Genomic DNA, 16,139 nt, shown 5'->3' on the forward strand with positions numbered 1-16,139 from the left:
GAAGGTCGCCGTCTCTCCGTAGCACATCTGCCCTGGAAATCGGTCTGTAATAAACTCTATAGCGACCGTTTTTTATTTATAGTTTTTTTGTATTTAAATTAAAATGTTTAATAAACATAGAAACATAGAATTCCTGCTGTAAAGACTCAAACCTTCATCAGTCGTCGGTCTCGTCTTAGATTCAGGAGCCCTGTGCCTATTCCATTTGACGACTGCATATGAGCATGGTGGAAGATAAGCAGAACAGCCTCCCAGCAGAGGTGGTAGAGGTTAATACAGTGAGGGTATTAAACATGCATGGGATAGGCATACGGCTCTTGAATCTAAGACGAGACCAACGACTGATTAAGGCTTAAATCTTTGGGGCTGATCTGCAACTTGTATGTTTCTATGAGCCTGTGGTATGTTGTTCCTCTGTAAGGATATCTGCGTGTGATTCCATATAATGGCCTGAAGGGGGCAGCAGTGGGTTAAAGGCCGTGGATAGCCGTATTTGGGAGCACGGATAACCTCTGTCACACAGAAGTATTGTTATTTATTGATTTATAAAGCACCGTCATATTCTGCAGAGCTGTACAGCAGAAACCTTAGATGCAGCCAATCAAGTCCTCCCGTTTCTCCTGCTGTAAAGCCGTATGCCGATCCCATGCGTGTTTAATACCCTCACTGGGTTATATCACAAATGGGGTGGAATGAGGTAGAAATGGGTCTGAAACACTGAATTTCGATACCAACTGATGTAGGAGATCTGATGGCGGAGGCGACTTTGCTGAGAACGTCCTACAGGACCCATAGGCTTTGACCCTAAACTCGATGTCCTATATGCATATTGTATATGGTTTATGGTTGTACGAAGTTGAACATATCCTTGACTAATTTCATCAGACTTGAGCCTCCTGATCCTTGATTAACTTGGACATGCAACATAATCCATATCCAATGAGTGATTGGCTCGTTCAAAGATATCTCAAGTGTCTACACAATATAGAGTGTCCACGAGGAACAAAAAAGTGGGGAATTCTCTAATTGTTAATGTTATACAGAATGAAGGAGGGGTGGATGTTTGAAAATCATACTTTTGTAAGCAAATGCAGAAAAGCTGAGTCGACTTGTGGACAAACGTTTAGTTTCGTTTGCTGCCCTTTTGGTTCAGACAAAATTCCAGGGCTTTATCCGTTCAGAAATTAAATTCGTTGTCACTCACCCTCCTTCACACTTGTGTCCTCCCACACTGTCACTAATGCTTTTTCTCATTCTATCATACTTTCATTCACATTCTCGCACACTCTCATTCACCCTCGTTCATGCTCTCTTTCAATGTCTTCTTACCTTCCCCGCTGTCCCTTTCTCCCTTTCTGCAGCTCAGCCTCTTCTCTTGACTCTTCTTGCTCTTCTGTCTTCTTTCTTCGTCCACTTCTCCCCGTGTCTTTTTTTTCGTCCACTTGTCCGTGAACAAGGCCTCCCAGAGCACTTTTGCAAAACTGGGAAACCTCTGGACTCACCTGCTCTCCCGTTTCGAGGAATGGGAGAGAGAGACTGTCCCGGTGGCTCCGCTAATTTGAAGAAGTACTCTGAGTGGCCAGATTAATGAAAACAGAATCATGGAGAAAGAGAAGTGTCTGTGCACCTCTCACCTTTCTCCCCAAACCTGTCTGCATTATTCTGGCCTTTCAGAGTACTTCCTCCAATTAGGGGAGAGGGTGTGCCCGTAGACTCCGCCCTTTTGCGGAAGAAAAAGAGAAGAGGCAAGAGAAGAACCAAAGCTGCGGGAAAGGAGATGGGGTCAGGACTTCCCGATGAGGATCTGGGGCTTTAGCACCCTGTGATGCCCTCATGCCGAGCAAACATTCTGAGCTCCTAGAACAGAGAGGCATCAAGGGAGGAAAGATAGATTGGGCACCAAAGAGGGACTATCTCTCCTAAACAGGGACACTTGGGAGTTGTGGGTAAAGTGTACTTCAGTCTAGTATTTGAATGGGTTCTCAGAAGAAGAACCCTAAATCATGCCGTGATCAAGGCGTGGAAGGGCCTTCGGAACACTACATTTTATCACAATTTCAAATCAGTTTGGTCAAATCGCATTAACCTGACCTTGTATCTCCCATCAGAGACGTTACAAACCGTTAAAAGCTTTCCCTTCGGTTCTATTTCCAGAACGGTTGATCCTGAGATCTCTATATTACCGGCATCTCGTCCATTCAGTCTGGCGACATAAGCCTTTCATTAACTATAAAGAAAAAAAAACAGCACGTGGAGACGGGCTAAAGTACAAAGAGCTTGCGATCGGTTAGGTTGGCAGAGCTTTAAAGCCTGGGATATTATTAATATCATTTATTTATTTGGTGCCAAGATTGCTACCTCCTACCCATGGAATCTTTCCGCGGGAAGAAGTATTAGGTGGCATCTGCATGCGCATGACCCTATCCTACCTGTTCTATGGATTGGCCTAACCTGGGGGGACATTACCGTCATAATGTCTAATGATGATATATGTCTTATGATATATGACATATATATGTTGCGGGTGTCCATATCTGAAGGTCCAACACCTTGATAAGGCAGGAGATGTCTTGAGGTCAGGTTGAGAGAACTCTGGGATGGGTCGGAACAGCCAAGGGGTAGAGAGAGACAGTATTGTAGTCAACTGAGCAGCCAGAAGGTTCAGCCGATGTATCTCTGGAACCTGGTCAGAACAGCCAAGGCGTAGAGACAGTGTTGTCGTCACCTGAGCCGCTATTGCCACTTTTTTCCAACTGCCCTTGGTTGGTGTGACACTCAATATTCCTGCGTGATTTGGGGAGATTTTTCCTGTTGTGACCCGGCTTGTTCTGACCCAGCGTCCTGGTTCTTGATTTGGCTGGTTGAAGTGTCCTCCTGGTACTGCCCCAGCTCTGGCCACCCTCCCACCTTACCCGAGGAGCCACCTTGTCTTCCTCAGCCGCAGAGCATTGAGAGGTGGCCACATGTGAGCTGCCATGGAGGTCTCTGCTGCAACAGCTTCCTGGTCAGAGGAGATCAGATGATCTTCCCAACTGCCCCCTGATTACCCCCCTGCCTGAAAAAATAGGACAATGGGCAGCTTCACGGGTCAACAGGCTAACTAAAACAAATTTGAGACTGTCCTGTGAAAACCAGGACACATGGGAGGTATGTATTAAGAACTATGATTGCGGGACATCCACCTTGTAACTGGATTTCTCATTTTGATTTCGGCTTTGACCTCTTTAGAAGATAAATTGCAGACTCAGAAGGGTTCTGTGCTCCTGCGTTGGGTATTTAACACACACATTCCCCGACTTGCGTTTTAATTAAACGAGACCAATGAAGTGGGTTGTCAGGGCTTAATGTCAAGCTTTGAATTTTTCATCCGTGTGGACAGGGGAGGAAGAATTCTTGGTGAGCACGGTAGAGTTTCATCGATCAGACAGATAGTTTTAAAGGGGTGGAAGTAGCTGGAGGTCACATGATAACGACTTTCTCCGTAAGTATGGTCGGAAAACGAAGAAAGGGTGATCAACAATAATGAAAGCAGATTCAAGGAGCATAGGAAGGCACCTTTGGGTGACGCTGTCAGAAGGTAGAGGTAAGAAACTAGTTTAAAGGCACTCTACAGCTTGAGTGCATATGAGAGGTGAGAGGTCCCCTTAAATTTCCATGGTGTCTCCTTGACAAGCATTCAATGGCGTGGTGGGATCCACAAGACCCTCCACAATCAGAAAAAGTGCCACCATTGATTTCAGTGGAGCAACAGATGGGTAAGGTGAGGATCATGGGATCACAGGAGAAAAGGCTAATATCATGCAAACTCTGGAAATAGGAATTAAAAGGAAGACCGTGTTTAGGAGGACAAGTCAACTTTGGTTTTCAGAAGAAAACATGATGAAAGCATTGTTCCGAGGTACGTCAGGGGCCTCTATGCTAGCCGACGGAGGGAGGTTAATGAGCCGGGTAGACAGATGTGGTGTGAAGGATATGAGATTAATAAAATGTGACGGGATCGGGTCAAGAGGGTCCGCTTTTGGGTGAGAAGAAGGCAATGTGAAGCTACCTCAGATGTGAGCGAAATAATGAGATTTAGTAGTGGAGTAATCGGTGGCACCAGTGGAGCTTTGCCTAAAATTTGTTCCGAGTACCGGAACATCTTTCAAACGCTTTGTAGTGTGAGTCTCAAGAGGGCATAGCAGGGTGCAGGAGCGGTGAGAGGTAAGTGGGGGCGGGAGGTGGGATGTATATATATATATATATATATATATATATATATATGTGTGTGTGCATGTGTTTGTATATATGTATGTGAGCATGGATGTGTAGGTGTTTCTGTGTTAGAATGAATGTGTAGGTGTGAGAGCATGGATGTGTAGTTGTTTGTGTGTGTGCATGTATGTGTAGGTGTTTGTGTGTTAGAATGAATGTTCAGGTGTGTGAGCATGTATGTGTAGGTGTTTGTGTGTTAGAATGAATGTTCAGGTGTGTGAGTATGGATGTGTAGGTGTTTGTGTGTTAGAATGAATGTTCAGGTGTGTGAGCATGGATGTGTAGGTGTTTGTGTGTTAGAATGAATGTTCAGGTGTGTGAGCATGGATGTGTAGGTGTTTGTGTGTTAGAATGAATGTTCAGGTGTGTGAGCATGGATGTGTAGGTGTGTGTGCATGTATGTGTAGGTGTTTGTGTGTTAGAATGAATGTGTAGGTGTGTGAGCATGGATGTGTAGGTGTTTGTGTGAGAGCATGGATGTGTAGGTGTTTGTGTGTGTGCATGTATGTGTAGGTGTGTGTGCATGTATGTGTAGGTGTTTGTGTGTTAGAATGAATGTGCAGGTGTGTGAGCATGGATGTGTAGGTGTTTGTGTGTTAGAATGAATGTTCAGGTGTGTGAGCATGAATGTGTAGGTTTTTAGTTATGCCTCTGGTTACAAGCAAAGCGAGCTTCTTGATTGGGTGCAAAAATAGTCAAAAAAGGGAGAAATCTAAAGGATTTCTTTGTCACCATGTGACACGGGGATCCAAAATGGCAGAGCGGCCAACCACTCACCTTGATTGGCTGTCAGAGACAGAGGGGGCACATTGTGTACAATTCTGATTTCACTGGGAGTGTTTTCCTGCCACTGATTGGCTGCTTCGAAAAGCCTATCATTGGCAAGAAATGTCGGACCACCTAGGAGGAGGGCAACTGCAGCAACAGAGCTGAAGCTTCTAGGTCAGGTAGGTGTCAGAGTACTTTAATATGTATCTATATACAGAAGTACTGTTTCTATGTATCAGTCTATTGCTAATGTTTTCTACTCGGAGGGGGTATTCGGTTGCTCACATTGTCCTTTCAGGCGCTTGCTCCCTAGGAAACATCCACTAAGGGTTAATGCTGACTTTTTGTTAATTTCCAGTTTGTATTTCTGTTCTTCGTTCACGGATTGTTGGAATTTTTTACCTAGTCCCCACTCCTAATGCTTTACGGCAATGCTAATGAAGTCCGTTCCTCCATAGACTTTCATTGGTCAGAGAGCTTGACTGGGTCAGACGCCCCCTCCCAGATGTTTCGTACCACTGATTGGCCACTTGAAGCAGCCAGTCAGTGGAAGGAAAGTAATCCCATTGAAGTCAATTAGAAGCATTAGGGGATGGGGCAGGGGTCCTTGACCTTAGGTGTGTACTGGGTTCTGTCTGATTTTACTGGATGTTTATGTTGCTCATTAGCTTACACACTAATTTTATAATTTGCCATTGTTTAGGAGGCGCCTGTAGACGCTATCCATCATGCCTACCCTACAGCTGATGTTCCAGATCACGTCCACTATACGATTGGTGCCATTATTCTTGCGGTTGGGATCACGGGGACATTGGGTAACTTCCTGGTCATCTATGCCTTCTGCAGGTACTTTGTCCCTAGCTTCCCTTAATTGACCCCCAGGCACAATGTTTTAGCGTGATTTACAGGACCAATGATGTCATACACCTGGTGGATTTTCTGTCCATAAGACACTTTAGAGAAAATTATGACCACCTGAAGCTATTGAGATGTTTCTACACAAGAATTACCAAAAGCTTCAACCTTTTTAGTCTGAAGCCCAATACGATCTTCCCATAAAGTTCCTTTTTCAGGTGACTCAACACCTGAAGCCTTCTCATTTTGCCATCTGGGTGCCGGATCAGACAGGAGTCCCAATGCAGGGTCAGGCTCGGATTCAGAGCATGTCGGAAGGCAGACTGACGGTGGATCCAGTTCAAAGCTGCTCTCCACTTTAGCCCTAGTCTTCCTCTTGGGCGCCTTCTAAAGGTGTTCTGGGCATGAACAGAATATAAACTTTGGGTGGCAAGCTTAGTACAGGTAGGAAACGGGCTTGGAATAACAAGCTCTCAGTGGCTGGGTTGGCGGGGAACTGGAAGCGCACCGGCAGGCCACGAGGCAGGAGCACAGCTGGAAGCCCTCTGGCAGGGCACACGGGAGGAGCACAGCTGGAAGCCCTCTGGCAGGGCACACGGGAGGAGCACAGCTGGAAGCCCTCCTCCCGAAGGATGCTGGCAGACAGCAGTAGACTGGCCCAAGAATAGTGGCAGTCCAAGCCAAAGGTCAGAAACCAGAATATCACGATCAGCGGGGTATCAAGGGACAAACACTAGAACAAGATCAGAGTCCAAGTCCAAAGCCAAAGGTCCAACACAGAAGACTGATCAGATGCAGCAAATCAGTAGCTCAGTATTCAAGGCCAGGAACATAATTCTCTAGCACTGAGGTTGGGATAATGGCCGGGTTATATTGGGCTTTAAATGCCCAAGCGACGGGGCAGGTGTGTCAAGAGCACGCAGGAACAACATGGCCAAGGAGAGGCAGAAGGAAACAGCAACCTGAGATCCACCTGGTGGGGTGGTGGAGTAGTGGATAGGTGAATCCACAGTGAGTTATTTCACACAGTTCAGCCTCCATGCTCTTGGTCTCTCCATGGACCTCCTTGACCCCCATTGAACTTGGGTTGAGACTAGGGCATTGTTAGGGGTAGCACCCCCACATTAAGTCAAGGCAGGCCCGACATACATCAAATTCAGGATAGCAATGGTCTTCTCATCCATTCGGCAACGCGTTTTAAGTGAGTTATCCTATGGCTTAAAAGTGGCTGCAAACTTCTGAAAACTCAGCACCAAAGGATAAATTGTCCAAGATATCTGCTAATGAAGCCAAGCGATGCGTCGCCAAATCAGGCCTCGCAATCTCCATGTTTGGAAGTCGATGTTAATCACATCAGCCGTAGAAAATGTCGAAACACGCGGACTTGACATGACCCAAATCCCAAAAATCAATGGAGAAGATCAACTCTAATTTCCTGCTGGGCATGATACAAACGGGGGGGGGGGGGGCAAAAGGCGATTCTAGATAATTAAAGTATGCCTGGTTCTGGAGACTAATCCGGAGTTAATTCCATTTCCGCGTTATAATTCGGCAGCTGTTTGTCACGATTTCAGATATAGGGAAGGGCGAAACCTAACTTTTTCGGATATATATCTCGTTCTCCATTCACAGGAGCAGAAGCCTTCGGTCCCCGGCCAACATGTTCATCATCAACCTCGCCATCAGCGATTTCTTTATGTCCGCCACTCAGGCTCCCGTGTTTTTTGCCACCAGTCTTCACAAGAGATGGATCTTTGGAGAGAAAGGTACATGAAATGAGGAGCATCTGAAGCTCTTTCATCATAAATGATAAATAAATGGTGGATAAATGTAGGACATCTGGAGAAATTGAGGGATGAAGGAGGAGATGAGGATGAAGGAGATGGATGAACTTTTTTCTTTTCACCATCATCCACTTTTCTTTACGTTTCAGCCCTCGTTATCTAACAAACATCCCTCCTTTGATTGACTTCAGCTGCCACCCAGGGGCTCTTCTGCTTTGGGCAAAATTCCATAGCATAGCCCATCATTTATATCCTTTTTCTTTATCTGAGATGCCCGTATGATCCACGGGAGTGAAAATAAATGCTAATATATATATATATATACATAAATAATACTAATTAATAATAATAGAAAATAAAACAGTAAAATACAGTTCTAAAAATAAATAAAAATGATTATAATTATTATAAAAAAAATAATTATTAATAATACATAGAATAAAATAGTTGAACTTTCTAATGCTAGAAACGTAAAATTTAATGTAGGATAAACAGTTGTATGAACTGTAAGAAGTGCTGCGGAAATTGGTGGCACTGTATAAATGATACTTTAATAAAATGAAATAATAATAATAATAATAATAATAAAATATTATTAATAAATATTTCACAAGGGTACACAGAACTGAACCCCCTTACAAAACGGGTGGTGATTTATAGATAATATTGTTCTCTCCCTTTATACAAAACATTTTATACTCCGTATATTCTTCATCCTTTTATCCTTTTTTTATTTACTAGTCTTTTTCTAAAATCTTGCACCCGAGTAGAAAAAATATATTTTCCTCTTTAAAATAATGAAAAACACGACTGAATTTGAAAGATGGGCAGATTTGACAGTCGTTAATAATAATAATAATAATAATAATAATAAAAATAATAATATGCATAATAATATGCATAATAATAATAATAATAATATATTGCTAATATATTGCTAATATATTATTCATATTATTCATATTATTCATATTATTATTATGCATGTTATTCATATTATTATACTTCACATTATTATTAGTAATATAAATATATATTGTATTAATAATATGTATTATAATTATTATATATTGTTAATATAATACATATTAAAAATATATATTATATGATATATTATAATACTACTACTACTACCAATAATAATTATAAACATAATATATTATATTGCTAATACTAAGAATGCTACTGTTACTTTAATATTATTATTAATAATAATAATAATAATAAACATAATATATTATATTGCTAATACTAAGAATGCTACTGTTACTATTAATATTATTATTAATAATAATAATACTAATAATAATAAACATAATATATTATAATGCCAATACTAAGAATGCTACTGTTACTATTATTATTAATAATAATAATAATAAACATAATATATTATAATGCTAATACTAAGAATGCTACTGTTACTGTTATTAATAATAATAATAATAATAATAAACATAATATATTATAATGCTAATACTAAGAATGCTACTGTTACTTTTATTATTAATAATAATAATATTAATAATAATAATAATCTGTATTATGGCGCTGGGATGAGCGGATCTCATTTATTTTATTTATTTATATTTATTTATTGTAGGTTGTGAGTTGTATGCCTTCTGCGGCGCGCTCTTTGGAATCACGTCCATGATTACCCTGATGGTGATCGCCGTCGACCGGTATTTCGTAATAACCCGACCGCTCACCTCCATCGGAGTTTTGTCTAAGAAGAGGGCCATGTTGATCCTTTTAAGCGTCTGGCTGTATTCTCTGGCGTGGAGCCTGCCTCCTTTCTTTGGTTGGAGTAAGTTGGATGGGATCCTCGGGAAATAAATCCAAGATTAGAAACCCCAAAACTTAAGTATTATTTTTATTGTTTTCTGAGGAGGTAGTAGATAAGTGGAACCGCCTCCCAGCAGTGGTGGTGGAGGTCTGAGTCTTTAAAGAAGGAAAAAAATCGGTTAAGGCTCTTTTAAACTTGTGTTGTTCCAGGTGCCTACATCCCCGAGGGTCTCCTGACGTCCTGTACGTGGGATTATATGACCTTTACTCCATCTGTCAGAGCCTACACTATGCTCCTCTTCTGCTTCGTCTTCTTCATCCCCCTCTTTGTCATTATATATTGCTATATTAATATTTTTAAGGCCATCAAGAATACCAACAGGTGAATATTCCGTTACTAATGGGAGTCTTATTATTGGACGTGCATGAATTGAGGTTTATGCATTAGCATACATCCCAGGTGTCCCGTTTTCCGTCGAACAGTCACGATTCTCCGTCTCTTTCATCTAATTTACCTTCAGAAACTGTTTATCTGTGGGCTTTTATTTTTTTCAAACGATATTGGCCTGAATATATTTTCTACAAATGTATACACGTAAATAAATAAATAAATGAATAATATATATAAATATATAATACATAAATATATTATTATTATTATTATATAAATTCAAACCCTATTTTAATTTTCAAATGCATCATATTTATGGCAGCCGCTAATCGTGTATATGACCTAGGCTACATAGTGGCCTGGCTGTACAAGAAGAAGACCAAGAGGTCTCCGAGATCCGCTCCCTCTAGTGGCCACAAAGTGTGCTGCGCTTGGTAATGACATCATATCTGTGGCTACCCCCGCTTTCACTACGTTGCATTTCTTATAACAGGGCCGTCCAGAAAATAGGCTCCGACGACAACAAGGAGTCTCAAAAGCAGTATCAGAGAATGAAGAATGAATGGAAAATGGCCAAGATCGCTCTGATTGTCATCCTTCTCTATGTCGTTTCATGGTCTCCATACTCTGTCGTAGCCCTGGTGGCGTTCGCCGGGTAATTCTTACGTATTTCTCTATCACAAATCACCATTTGGATTGTGGACATCCCTTTAAGACACAACAAAGGCTGTATATTATTGGAATGTTGTATTCTATTATTCAGCTTTCCTTACAGAAGCCTCAAAGTCAGCACCTTTACGTTCCTATTGATTTTGCACTCAGCATACCCCCCAACAGTCCTGGTTTTCACAGGCCAGTCCTGCTTTCTGGCCATAGCTGCCCCACTATCTCTAGCGGGGACCATTGACCAGTTGAGGAGATCCTCTGATCTTCACTGACCTGCCCAGGGAGCTCCATGGACCTCCATTGTAGCTCCCATTGATGTTCTGAATGCCTCCAGCCCTGATAACCATCTCATCTTTTCCCCTATAGGTATTCAAGTATCCTGACGCCATACATGAACTCAGTGCCGGCCGTAATCGCGAAGGCTTCGGCCATTCACAACCCTATCATCTACGCCATCACTCACCCTAAATACCGGTATGATTGTTTTTATTTTTATTTATTTATTTATTTATTTTTTTTACAAATTTCTTCTTAAAACAAAAATGTTATATATTACACCCTAAATGGTAACAATATCACTAAAGAAACTGGATTTTTTTTTTATATGATCCATATAAGGTAATGATCTCAAAATACAACATATTTAAAATAAAATAAAATATATGTGTAATTGTTTTATTTAATAATAATAAAAATTATAATAAAAATAAAATAAATAGTAATTATAATAATAATAATAATAATATTATTATTATTTTAGTCTTTTTTTTACAAATACCCCATGTTCTTCCCATCCCCCACATCGTGGTCCACCTGCCTACCTTATCTGTCTGGCCACCTTCGCTAAATCACAAGCTGGCTTCGTGGAAGGTGTGATGGAGGTCTGTGAGGCAAAAGCAGACCTCAATCATTGGGGCGGTCAGGGGACACGAGAGGATGTCCCCATCTGGCCCATGATCCAGAAAAGTGGGACAGGCGGGCCGGTTAGCAGGACACTGCCCAAATATCGTGACCGTCCCAAGAAAAACAGTAAGGTTGGAAAGGTATGGCACACGGCAACCTTCCAATATCGGCTCGTCATCGTGGTCTATTGATGTGCCAGATCACATGAAAAAATATCAAAAAGCCTCCAGTTTTGGGCAAAAAAAACACTCATTTGAAACGTTTATGAAATGCTCCTTCACAGCAGGTATTCCTTCCAGCATCGGCTCATCGTTCTTGGCATCACCTACAGAGGGAAGAGAAATGCTGATGTCCAAGAGAATCACGCAAGATGAAAGGTTGACTTTCGTGCCGATAAAACTGCAATATATTTTCCATTACTTCATCTTCTGATCTAAAAATAAGATTTTTTTTTTTTCTTGGAAAAATGGAAAAATAAGACCAGAAGATATAAAAAAAAAATAAGCCATTTGTTATTTTTTTGCCTTTCGAACAAGGAAATCATAGAATGCAAGAATTATATGTCCATGAATGATGTATTTTCTGTAAGAAACTGCTTAAAATTTGTAGATAAAAATGATTTTTGGTTGTAGCTCAAATTTTTTTATTGTATTTATTTTTTATTTAATTTTAATGAATTTTTTAAATTTAATTTTATTTTTTTTAATTTTTTATTTTTATTTTATATATTTATTATATATAATAATAATAATATTATAATTAAAGTTATTTAATGTTAGGAAACTATCGAATATTCCAGCTAGTAGGATGCTTTCATCGGTTGCTAAGAACCCTATTCGGCCGTTTTCCAACGGAGTACAAAGAGATATTCTGCAGGTTGCACAAGGTCTCTGCTGAGCATTTACTAAGAGGGTGGTAGATAAGTGGAGCAGCCTCCCATCACAAGTGGTAGAGGGTAATACAGCGAGGGGATTTAAACACGCATGGGATAGGCGTATGGCTCCTGAATCTAAGACAACGACTGATTAAAGTCGATATCAGGAAAAATGGGCCAACTAGATGGGCCAAATGGTAATTATCTCTATAATAAGACAGACTTGGGTAACTAGGTAATGCAATATGTCATCACATTGTTCCCAAACTCAATACCCCGGTAATGGCTATAACAGCTTTTTAGAGGTAAATTAGTCAAATACACTGTTCGATATAATTGATTGTTAGCCAGTTTCACGCCCCAAGAGGCTATTTTACTGGCATTTTACCGCGGTTAACCCTTTAGGCTACACAAAAATGTCTGGTTGTAAGGGGACAATTCTTTACACTCTCACTCAGGATTGTTTGATACCCTCAAGTAAGAACGTTTCTACCCCAAAAGTTGTTTACCAAGACAACCCAAAATGTCGACGTCTTTTCTCTTATCAGCATGGCAATTGCGAAATACATCCCTTGCTTGGGGTCGCTGCTGAGAGTGAAACGCAAAGACTCCAGAACATACAGCAGCTATCCGTCCTCTCGACGATCCACCGTTACCAGCCACTGCAGCCTGGCTTCTGAAGTCAGCGGCCATCCGAAACCGAAGAACCGCCTGCCTTCTGTCTCAGATAGCGAATCGGTGAGAGCGGCGCGCTACTGTGTTTCATTCCCATGTATATATATATATATGAATGATTCCGACGCAGAAGGTTCCTCATGTTATAGACTTACCCATGCAAAACGGTTACACAGTTACCCAAAATGGTCACGTTGAGGGAAATAGTCATGGCTTTGTAAGCGTGGTGGCACCTCAATAAATGGGGTTTTTCGGAACCAATGTGACTTTTGAGTGGACTTCATCAATAAGAGTCCATATGACCTGAGCTCCGTTGAGGGAGAACAGGGACCACCGTAGACATTAAGTACATCTGATTTTTGAAGGGCTTGGACTTTATCCAAGTCTATAACATGACGAACCTTCTGCGTCTCCTGAAGGTAGAGTCCCAGTGATCTTCCACCTCAAAGCCATTTGATTTCTTCTTTAGTAATGGGCACATTTGTAGGATTTACCTTACTGTTCCGGTACAGGATTTGGCCGCCGGCCTCTCTATCCTACTGACCCTTGCCTATATATATTCACCTATTTTATCTTCATCACTAAGCAGCTGAGGTGGCCCTTTATACTGTAACGTGACATGAAATCTTGGATGACTGAGAATAATAATAATTCCCCTTTCTTCTTTGTCTTCTTTCTTCGTCTTCTTCTTTCTTCTTCCTCTTTCTTCGCTTTCTTCTTTTTTTTTCTACTTCGTCTTCCTTTCTTAAATCTGTAAACACATCCTTAAGTGACTCTTTTTTTGGTTATACTCGTTACAGGGCTGGACTGATACCGAAGCTGACATCAGTAGCGTGAATTCCAGGCCCGCCAGTAGGCAGGTGTCTTACGAAATGGGCAAAGACACCACTGACATAGTTTCCAAAACTAAGCTGAAAAGCCACGATTCTGGAATTTTTGAGAAGGTAACTCTTTCTGCACAGTTCCGTTACTACTGCTATGGGAAACTGTGCATGCGCAGGGTCCTGATCAGGGGGATACATCCAATCAAAACCAAAAGTCCCCTTCTGGTACTCACGGTGTAGCCCATTCAATTGCCTTTAATAAGCCCCCCTATGAAGTGTACTTTTTTTTTTTAGAAAGGGTGGTAAATAAGTGGAACATCCTCCCAGTAGAAGCGGTAGAGGTTAATATGCATAATTTATACATGCATATGGGACAGACTAGATGGGCCAAAAGGGTCTTATTTACTGTCAAATTCTACTTTTCCTAATGTCCCTTTCCATTTCGTTGACCCTTTTTTCTCGCTTGCGTTAGTCAAAGATGATACCTTTTGGGACCACAGAGGTCTCTTCTTCAGATTGAGTCTGTTGTCCTGAAACCTTATGGGCCGTTTTTCTATGTTGGCCCAATAAAAGGTATCACCTTCAACCAAAGGCTCCATTTTCTTATTCTTGGCTACCAAATAAGTAAAAAGAGACCCAAGGCTACTATATGATCATCACGTTGTTTGCGTTACATAAATGTCCCGTTTTTAATGTATTAACGTTGCTTTTGTTTGATTTTGTTCCTCATTTTTTTGTGTTTTAGGCATCGATGGATGCAGATGACATTTCTCTGGTTGAAATCGGGACTGGAGAACGCTGTTCTCCTCTTACCGTACGTACATGTGCGATATATGGTACCATTCAAAGGTTTGGGGTCACTTCCTTGGTTTTTTTTTTAAACAAAAGCATATTTTGGCCATTAATATAACATGAAATGGATCAGCAATACCCTGTAGGCTAGACTTGTGGATCAAAAACTATTCTGATTTTTATTTGGAAATGATGGAAATAGACTTCACTCTCTTTCATTATCTCTCATTCACTCTCTTTCATTATCTCTCATTCACTCTCTTTCATTCACTCTCTTTCATTATCTCTCATTATCTCTCATTCACTCTCTTTCATTTTCTCTCATTCACTCTCTTTCATTATCCCTCATTCACTCTCTCTTTCATTATCTCTCACACTCTCATTCACGTTCTCTCACACTCTCATTCACTCTCTCTCTCATGCTTTCCCTAACTTCTCTGCTGACCACTTCCGTGTCCCTGTCTCCGTGCCGTGCAGCTCTCCGCCGCTTCTTGCATCTTGTTCTTCTGTCTTCTTTCTTCTGTTTTTTCTTTCTTCGCCCGCTTCTCCATGGACAACCGGCCATGAACTCTCGCAAAATAGAGGAGCTTTCGGGCAAATCCTCTCCCTCAATTGGAGGAACGGGGAGAAGGTATGCCCAGAAGTTCCGCCCCTTTTATGAAAGTTCACCACGAGGTCACTTTGGCAAAGGGGCAGAGGTCCCCGGGGAGACCCTTAGTAGATTTCATTCTCCCCACAAAAAAAAAGGTTTAAATCAGTTTCTATGGCCGCAGCCTATCAGTGCCTGCTTTTGCGTCACATGACAATTAAGTGTTCCCAGAAAAAATGCTGTAGGCAATCATGTGAAGTCATGAGTTATCGCAAAACGTATCCTCCACCCATTCCATTTTGACGTCGCCTCTTGTCTCGTTGCGTCTTTAAGACAGGTAAGGCTTTAAACAGCCTCGGCCAAAGAAAAGCAGACTCCTTCTCCAAAGGAGCCACGTCCAGAATACCAAGTATTGTGGTCACCTACAGCAATCACCAAGGCGGGCAAGTGGTGGTCGAACACAACTCGTCGCTTCCGTGCCACAGACTCAACAACCAGGATCGAGAGAAAGACCTCAAAAAAGCAAACGGATAAATTCCGTCAGAATCCGTCAATTCCACCTAAAAACTGTATATATTTTTTAAAGCCCCTCATCTGCAACGAATCAAAAAAAGTCTGTATTATTATTATTATTATTTTTACCTTGTCTATATGTTGTGGCCATTTGCCCGCTGTTCCTGATGGTCATACCGGGGAGCTCTCTAGTCCCCCGGGCCACCACAGAGAATCTCCTGGCCGTGGGAGTGACCTGGAAGCGAGCCCCGCCCACTTTCCCTCTTACCATGTAAAAGTTGTATGATGTCAGCTGCCCGCCCTCTGACATCGGTAGCCCTGCCCATCAGCTGCCCGAAGAGCCATGATGTTCCCAGGCATGCAGATGGTAGACCAGGCCTCGACGTATCCATCAGTAGAAACACGACGGCGGGAATAGGGTGGGTTTTTCTTTTTGGCCTATCTGTATTACGGAGACCTGAAAATA

General features: G+C 41.6%; 1 protein-coding gene across 2 annotated transcripts in view; it reads left to right on the forward strand.

Annotated features, from left to right (window-relative positions):
- Window positions 1-15,773, forward strand: part of OPN4 (opsin 4) — a 21,088-nt gene extending 5,315 nt beyond the window's left edge. The window contains exons 2-11 of one of the 2 annotated variants that reach the window (XM_053451265.1): window positions 5,726-5,868; window positions 7,510-7,643; window positions 9,265-9,468; window positions 9,657-9,828; window positions 10,331-10,492; window positions 10,870-10,977; window positions 12,829-13,018; window positions 13,756-13,899; window positions 14,525-14,593; window positions 15,494-15,773. In XM_053451265.1, the coding sequence (XP_053307240.1) occupies window positions 5,726-5,868; window positions 7,510-7,643; window positions 9,265-9,468; window positions 9,657-9,828; window positions 10,331-10,492; window positions 10,870-10,977; window positions 12,829-13,018; window positions 13,756-13,899; window positions 14,525-14,593; window positions 15,494-15,694 (1,527 nt within the window). In that variant the 3' untranslated portion in view covers window positions 15,695-15,773. The remainder of the gene's footprint in view (window positions 1-5,725; window positions 5,869-7,509; window positions 7,644-9,264; window positions 9,469-9,656; window positions 9,829-10,330; window positions 10,493-10,869; window positions 10,978-12,828; window positions 13,019-13,755; window positions 13,900-14,524; window positions 14,594-15,493) is intronic. The other variant, XM_053451266.1, reaches the window with a different exon arrangement.
- Window positions 15,774-16,139: the final 366 nt, after the last annotated feature.

The sequence above is a fragment of the Spea bombifrons genome, chromosome 11 (assembly GCF_027358695.1).
Source record: "Spea bombifrons isolate aSpeBom1 chromosome 11, aSpeBom1.2.pri, whole genome shotgun sequence".
Taxonomy (NCBI): Eukaryota; Metazoa; Chordata; class Amphibia; order Anura; family Pelobatidae; genus Spea; species Spea bombifrons.